The 8802-nt window shown below is 40.4% G+C and overlaps 1 protein-coding gene across 2 annotated transcripts in view; it reads right to left on the minus strand.

Moving 5' to 3' along the window:
* Positions 1–7244, minus strand: part of RB1 (RB transcriptional corepressor 1) — a 130245-nt gene extending 123001 nt beyond the window's left edge. For both annotated transcript variants that reach the window (XM_036831931.1, XM_036831932.1), the window contains exons 1-2: positions 7087–7244; positions 4185–4311 (exon numbers count right to left, since the gene is read on the minus strand). In XM_036831931.1, coding sequence (XP_036687826.1) covers positions 4185–4311; positions 7087–7226 — 267 coding nt within the window. In that variant the 5' untranslated portion in view covers positions 7227–7244. The remainder of the gene's footprint in view (positions 1–4184; positions 4312–7086) is intronic.
* Between the last annotated feature and the right edge of the window lie 1558 nt (positions 7245–8802).

Consider the following 8802-nt stretch of genomic DNA (forward strand, 5'->3'; position numbering starts at 1 on the left):
GAATTTATGAAACAATCAAGAAAATTTGAACACTGGATACTTGATATTAAGGAATTTTCATTAATTTTGTCAGGTGTGATGAACTGTGGTCATTTTTTTAAGAGTTCTTATTTTTTTCCCCATACATACTGAAATATGTACAGATGAAACATCATATCTGGGATACTTCAAAATAATCTGGGGTCAGGGAGAAATAGAGTTTGGCTATGACTGATAACTGTTGAAGCTGGTTAAGAGGTATATAAGAATTCATACCATTTTCTCTATCTACTTTTATAAATATCTGCAATTCTCCATAATAAAATGTTAAAAAAAATTAATCTGAGGATTGGAAACAGAAATAAAAGAAGCTGCAAATATCCTACAACTGTAATACAAATATAACGTTCACGTACATGTTCTGAAGTGCATTTGGCTCAGCAACATCCACATACAATCAGGATACCAGCACCAACGCCAGACAGAAAGGGTACATATATTACTAACGACTAGAAAACTACAGGCAGAGACCTTTCACTACACATAATTTTAAAATAGATATTCAGCTTTCTAACGTTAGTAAGAAACCCCTTCATATTTCTGCAGTATAGCTTAAATGGAATGCCTAGTATTACTCCAATTCCAAACTATTTTTTTCAGTTATCTTTCTAAATATAATGACCTATAAAAATGCCTCTATCAAGGGCAATATATTTCAAAGCCCTTGAATATATACACACAAAAAACATACACACACACACATACACACGCAAAGCCCTAAGAAACTGACATTCAGACATCATTTCTGCTTTACAGATGAGCAAACCAAGACTGGAGAATTAATCAATTTGCCTAAAATCATATAGCTACATTACAACTACAGAGTTTTTTGCTCTGAGGTCCAAGGTCTTTTCTATTCTACCACACTGTCATTCAAGATACAGAAAGAAAACCAAAATTCCAACAACTGATTCACCATAAGTCACAGTATGAAAAGCATTCCTGGCCAATTTCTTGATGGAAAGTTCCTTATTTTATTCATATGCTATAAGCAGCACGAACACAATCTAATCTTACGACAGCAATCACCTATTACATACTTACTAAACATTTATACAAGGAGAAATTTCTAGACAAAATACCACAAACCTTTCCTTTAAAAGAATTAATATATGCTTTCATGTATGTATAAACAACTTTTTTTACTCTGAAGAACTTAAAAATGTGGATTTTAGCAAAAATACTGCATCAGAATCACTATACATCCGTTTAAAACTTCAACCATTTTAACTGATTCTTAAATTCTCCTAAAAAAATATTAATGTAAGATTTTCTGCAGTAGTTCTTAAGTCAAATAATTCCGCTTGCATGACCTAATATAGGCACTCATTTACACTAATAAGTGCTTTATATGCATGAATTTATTTAATCCACAAAATAACTCCAAGTTCCAAAAATCATTGTTAGTTCCCTTTACAAATAAAAAAACTGAGGCTTGGAGATTTTAGGTAACTTTTCGAGATCACAGAGACAGTAAATGGTAGATCTGAGACTTGAGTCAGTCCAGTCTGATGACAAATCCTTGCTCTTAACCCATCCTCTATTCCAATAAACATTATCTATTTTCAGTTGCCAAAAAGTGCCCTAAGTTACCACATTCCTCTTCTTGTTTCAAAGAAGATAGCCAATCGCAACTAGAACGGCTGCATAGGAAACAGGTTCATTTTGTCATTCATTCGCTTCTCAGCACACACTGGCTCATATTCTCCCTTAGAAATTACTGTATAAATGAAGGTTAAATTATCAGGTCAACCCTCAAAAACTTAACTATCACTTAAAATAATATTTCTATGTGAAAGTTGGTGAATTATAACAGGACAATACAACATCATCCAGTCGTACCCAACAAAAAGGTACCCCAAATCCCAAAGGTAACATGAAATTCCTTTCTTGTCTTCCTCAGCACACAACCAGGAATGATTTCACATGTCCTAGTCCCCATCATGAGCTCCATCAGGAGATGAGTTTTAAACTGTGCCAGTTCCCATAGAAAGTAGGGACAAAGCCAGGAGGAGAAAAGGGTAGGACACAAAAGCAGGAACATTTATTCATATATATATATATATATATATATATATATTCAAGTCCGAAGCCCAAAACTATTAATTGCTACAGTTCAGTTAAAAAAAAAAAAAAAAAAGTTTTCTGTGAACCAGCCTGGAAATCTAACTACCATATTGTACTTGCAAAGAGATTTGGAACACAACCAGCTTAAAAGTTGGAAACTATCTATACTCACCAAACTCTTTATACAAGTACCTCTTCTCAACTTTCTGAAAACTAAAAGCCTAGTATTTATGCAAGAGAGAGAAGTGAAGGACTCTTTAACTGCATGCACAGAAACAGCTTTGTACCTGAAGTACCCAAATCAGTGGAAATATATATTAGGTGCTTTGGGATGATACCAATAATATCATTCATCCAAGATACTTCAAGTATTCCTTTTTAGTATGGAGTTCTAGAATATGTTCAGATCTTTGGAACTGTGAGATTTGTTTTCTCCTTTTTTTTTTATTACCAGATGCTATGGACTGAATGCTTGTGTCCCCCCAAAATTCATATGCTGAAAACCTAATACCCAGTGTGATGTTATTAGGGGATGAGGCCTTCAGGAGTGATTAGGTCAGGAGGGCAGAGCCCTCATGAATGGAATTGGTGCCCTTATAAAAAGAAGCCAGTAAAAGCTCCCACCCACCCTGCCAAGTGAGGCCAGTGACAATGCACTGTCTATGAACAAGTAAGTGGGCCCTCACCAGACACAGAATCTGCCAGCACCATTATCTTGGACTTCCCAGCCTCCAGAACTATGAGAAATAAATTTCTATTGTTTATAAGCTATCCAGTTTATGGTACTTGTTATAATAGTCCAAATAGACTAAGACATCAGAGATTTTTTTTAATGGTTTTAAATAGTTATTTTTACGGGCTGTACATAAGCATATTTTGTTGCATTGATCTGATCAGTAAAAAAAGACATACATGTACTCTACTACAATGTTGATGAGAAAGTAAACGCATTAAAAGTGTCTGGAGTGCAATTTAGCAATAATTACCAAGAGTTTTATACATGTTCATAGCTTTTGACTCAGTAATTCAACTTGTAAGAATGTATTCTAATAATCAGAGATTGATTCATGAATTTAAACAAGTTATCAAAGACTTACTTTCTGCCAGGCATCACTCTTACGAATAAGGATGTTTAATCACATTATTTTACAGCTCCAAAGTTGGGGAAAAAATGTCATATAACAGTTAAGAGTTAACAAATTAAAATACATATAATGAATAAAATATTACACTACCACTGGAAACTACGTTATCAAATATCAAACAATATTTAATAACAGAAAATGCTCATGTTAAGAAAAAATTTTTTTAAACAAGATACAAAACTATATGTAACTACATGTAACTACATATAACTACATGTACGGGATCATACATGTAGTTATATACAGTATGCTTTAGATCTTATTAGTCAGGGTCCTTGGTAAGTTACTTAACCTCGCTCTACTTCAGTGTCTTCATCTATAAAATGAAGGTTTTACATTTTACATGTAAAATAAAGATTTTATATTTCACATCTTAATGGATTGTCAAATGGGTTCTTTGAAAAGTGGTTAAAATATTCCCCAGCACATATAAAGCATCAATAATTATTTGCTGGTGGTATACACATACAGATGCAAAGAAAAAATGGAAGAAATATTTCAAAATATTATCAAAGATCCTGAATTCTAACATACCTAATTCTAAGGCAATCAGGAAATTTGAACACTGTGTATTATGAGATATTAAAAATTATTTTATAAGATATAAAAAATTATTTAAAATTATTTTATGAGGTATAAAATCATTTTATGAGTCATTTTTTGTTTTTTAAAAAGTCTTTATAGCATAGTGAAGTATTTATGAATAAAATATGATACCTAAAATTTGCTTTAAAATACTTTGGTGGGGGGCTTACATGGAGAGTTTTGGGTTTTTTTTTAATTTTTAATGTTATCAGAAGTAAATTGCCTCTGGATAATAGAATTGTTACTAGCTTTGCTTTATAGTTTCCATTTTCTAAATTTTCTACAGTGATTAAAAATTATTTTTAAAATTAGAAAAATGTTTTCAAAAAAATTTAAGACAATCCTTACCAAGACTCCATCCACAGATGAAACTTTCTCCCAAGTTAACCAAGCTCTTTCTCTGACATGATCTGGTATCTTTAATTTCTGACATAATGCGGTAAAATCAGGTTCTTCAGTTTCTTCAAACTCAAGTCTACCAAATGAAAATATAATAGGCACAAACTTACAATCAAATTAATTAAGCAAATATTTGTTTCAATAGTTTGCATATAATAGCACTATCCTGAAAGACAGCATCACTAAATACTTTAGGATCTTATTTATCTTTGAAAAAAATTACACTTAGAATTTAAACATATGTTTATCTTCTTCGGTCTTTTCCAAAACAAGAATACCACACAGTGAAAAATGTTTGCTGGTCTGGTGAATGACATACTTTAGAGCAGCAAAATAGCCTTGTGAAGGAAAATAAGTATAATAGCTAAAACTGTTTGGGAAAGCTGGGATGATACTAGCCAAGAGGAAAGCCTTAGATAATATTACAAAATCAATTCAATATCAGTAACTTTGCTAAAATACAATCAATGTTTCATTTAATCTGCCTGCTAGTATTTCTTACATGATGATCAAATTCAGCCTTTTCTTCTTGATCTTTCTTAACCAAGACAGGCAGTCAAAAAATTCTTCTTGCCTAATTCTTTTTCATTCACTTAATGTCTAGTTGACATCTAATAATAATAATAGTAGTACGAGGCATAGCTTACAGTTTTTTAGTATTTGCTATGGCCCCATACAAAGTACCCCGGATGAAGGCAGACTGAACCCCGCATCAGCCCTATTAGGTAAGTACTCTTACTATCCTTGTTTTACGGATAAGTACCAAATCAGAGAAGTTAAAGTACTCACCTGAGATCACAGCCAGTAAATGGGAAACCCTGATATAAACCCAATAACCTAACTCTATAATCCATGCCTCTGACCACTATTCCAGACTGCCAAACCTACTTCGAAACATAATTACCTTTTGGTTATCTCAAGAATGAAGATGGTGTGTTGTTCCTAGTGATGGTTTCCCTTACAATTGTATCACTTAAGCCAGAGATAATACAATAGAAGGAAGACCTCAACTCTCAAAGTAGACATGGGCTCTGTCACTGGAAATGCAGTTGGACTGGGCCCTGAATCCATCCCAAGTAAGTTTCTCAGCTTCAGATTGCCAGGCAGTGGTTCTATCCTTGTTCAGTAGTTAACCTCTAGAGTTTGATAGCCCATGCTAAGGAAACATTTTATGGGTAAGAATAATCAAGAACAGACTGCATGGTTTTGACTTACAGGAGAAGTTTTGATAGTTCCATCATTTAAAGGTATATAAAATACAGTTTTGCAAAATAAAAGAAACAAAGTCTCTTTTCCCAGGGGATGGCCAGAACTTCAATATTTCTGGTTACCCTACAATAATCAAGAATGCTTCCAAGCTCCGTGGATAACATGGGGTTCTTTACAGTAGACTTCACTGCGCTTTACAAAGGGAAACTGGAAAGTACTGGATATATCAAAGTTTAATCAGAAACGAATGTCTTCTCCCAGAACATCCCTGGGCTTTTTTTTTTTTTAAACTAGCGAGAATGATTTTTAATTAATACATAAGACAGTCTAAATATATGAATTACAAAGAGCTTTTCCCAAGCCATTTCCAAAGCCCATTCCAATCTTTAACAATTTGCCCCGAATTCTGTTCGTGTCTGGGGAGATAAGAGAAACTGGACTTGCTGATGGACTAGATCGGCAGGAGGGAGTACTGAGGGACAGAAAGGAGTCCCCTTCCCTTGAAACTGATGTGTAGTCTCAAAGTAGGGCTAGTGCTTACAATGATAATGGCAACTATATTCGTTCAATCTTAGGTTCTAACCATAAAGCATCACAATCAAGAAAAATAAGCTGCTGCAATATATATCTCCTTGTCATATTCTACTGCATTATCATGTACTTGCTTAAATTTAGAATCCACTTAGGAGAAAAAAAAAATAATTCCATGTGAGCACAAAAACACTAATTTTGTACTCAAACAAACAAAACAAAAAAGAAGGACACCAGGATCCTCGCTGGCTCAAAGCCAAAACGCAAAACGGAAGAAATAATGAGGCACGCTGAAGCAGACTAACATGAAAGAAGAGTTTTATGCAACGAGAAAAAAGAAAAAGTTTAGAACTCTCAAGCTCTTGGGCTAAATGTCTCACAATATTTTTGCCCATGCACCAGTTCCTCTAAAGAGTTACGTTCCACCAGTCACTACCGATGGCTGTGAATCCTCACGTACTGAAAGCACTCTTCTAAGGGAACGCCATAAAGCACCTCAGCCGAGTTTCCTGGGGGCAACTGACACCCAGGACCCTGCGCTTCACGTCCGATGGCATCTCTGTAGCAGCGTCCAAGGCTTTTCTGCTTGGCCTCTCCCAGGACTGGGCTTCAGATGCAGCTGCACGCCCAGAGGAAAATACTTTCCAACTGCTGCATCGCAGGAGACCAAAACAGAAAGTCAAACGACCACCGGAGGACTACAAACCTCAACAGGAGAAAAACCTCTCCACCAGGCACCAGTTAGTTTTTTTTTTTTTCGTTTTGCATTTGATGGGGTCTCGAAATCACCCGCCGCCTGCGAGACTCCAGTCTCGCGGAGGAAAGGCGGCACCTGTCACTTCGCTCAGCGACCCGAGCCCCACCCGCCCGACACCTGTCAAGCTGGAGCCGAGACCCCTCCCGGCCGCCCTCCCCTCGCTCCCGAACCCAGACTCCTGTCAGCCTCCTCCGGGCGCTCCGCGGCGGTGGGGCACCGGGAGGGTCCCTACTCCCGCCGGGACCCGGCCCCCGGCGGAGACGCGCCCCCGCCTAGACGCCGCGGCGCCCGCCGACGCACCCTCGGGGCGCCCTTCCTGTGCGCCGCCCGCGCGCGGCGGCTCGGCTCGCTCACCTGGCCAGAGGCAGGTCCTCGGGGCCGCTGTCCTGCTCGGGGTCCTCCTCAGGAGGGGGCGGCGGGGGCGGCGGGGGCGGCGGCGGGGGCTCCGCGGCGGCGGCGGCGGCTGCTGCTCTACGGGGGGTTTTGGGCGGCATGACGCCCTCGCACGGCAGGCGCCGGCGGACGCTGGAGGAGGGCCGGGGAGGGAGGACGCGCGCACGTCGGGCACGCCCCGTCCTCTGCCGACTCCCGTTACAAAAATAATTTGAACGTCCCCTGAGAAAAACCGGACGAGCCCTCCCCCGCCCGGCAACCGAGCGCCGCGTCCAACCGCGGGAAAACGTCACTTCCGCCAGCGGCGTCACGTCCGCGAGGCTCCCGGGCCCGCCGGCGTCGGGAGGGCACCGGGGTGCCGGGCGATGCGCGGGGCGGGGGCGCGGTCGAGAGGGGAGCCCCGGCCTGGGCCCAGGCGCCCGCCCAGAGGCAGCCGCAGCCGCCTGAACCTGTCTCCTCCCGAAACTCGCTCCTCCAGGCGTGGGTTCCGGTAACGGGGCGCTACCCAGCCTGGTGGGCGAGCGCAGGCCCCATCACTATCTGCGGGTGGATCCGGAGCTACGGCGGAGGCCCCACCGGGAGTATCTAGCGAGCGCACCCGGGGCGGGCACGCCTCTCTGCTCCGTGGGCGGCGCCCTCCCTCTCGCCCGCAGTCCTACCGCCCAATCCGTTAAGCGAAGTCGTCCGAAACAAAAACAAAAACTTCTGGAACACCTCTTAGGAGCTGAATTTTGCCAACCTTTAGGAGAGACCAAGTATGGGACAGTGACTGGTCTTTTGGAGTTCTTTTGGGGAAGGGGGTGGGCAAAGAACTGATGATAGGGTGCTAAATGATTTAACAGGGGTGTAAAATCAGGAAGCACCCTCGAAATGTCTAAGGGACAGCTTCAGAGGAGCAGTGGCATTTGAATAGAAGTTTGCCCGACGGACCTAACATTTAAGGAGGACTTTGTGTACAAGGGATTGTTCTGGCCACTTTACATAATTGTCCTACTTAATACTCAGAAACAACCCTTTAAAATGAGTCGTAGTCCTATTACACTTTCCAGCTGGGAAAACAGGCTCGGAGGAGTTAATTTGCCCAATATTACAGAGCTGGTGGGTGATGCTAGGTGAGCCGACGCGAGTTGTGAAAGAATTGACCGAAATATTAACAGGGGAAGAAAAGTTAGTTTTTATTCTCTTTCCTAGGGAGGAAAGGGGCCAAACACATAAAGTGGCGTTGGCCCTGAAGGTTGGGCGTTTTGAGTCTTTTACTGAGTCTTAAAGGGCAAGATGCAAGAAAGAGGGGATGGGTTGATATCTATTCTGGTCCACAGTTGTCACCAGGCTGGCTGTGCTTCTATAGGATGTGTTTTTTCTGAGAACAGACTTGTTGTCTTCAGTAATTTTCCAGTCCTTGGGTGTCTGAAAGAGACTTGATAGTGGCCCTTGACAGGCGTTACTTTATTTTGAACAATGTTAGATGGGTTTACAGGGGGTAGAGGATTTGAACCCAGATATATTTGACGCTACTTATCCATTACATCGTGTTAAAGAAAACACCAAGAGAGGGAAACAGCATGTGCAAAGGCACAAAGACATAAGAGAAGAGTTTGCTGGAACTACCACCATCAAACATTGGCTTAGAAACTGTCTCTTGTCTCTTGGTATTTACTTATAATAATAGATTGCCTA

The sequence above is a fragment of the Balaenoptera musculus genome, chromosome 18, assembly GCF_009873245.2.
Source record: "Balaenoptera musculus isolate JJ_BM4_2016_0621 chromosome 18, mBalMus1.pri.v3, whole genome shotgun sequence".
Taxonomy (NCBI): domain Eukaryota; kingdom Metazoa; phylum Chordata; class Mammalia; order Artiodactyla; family Balaenopteridae; genus Balaenoptera; species Balaenoptera musculus.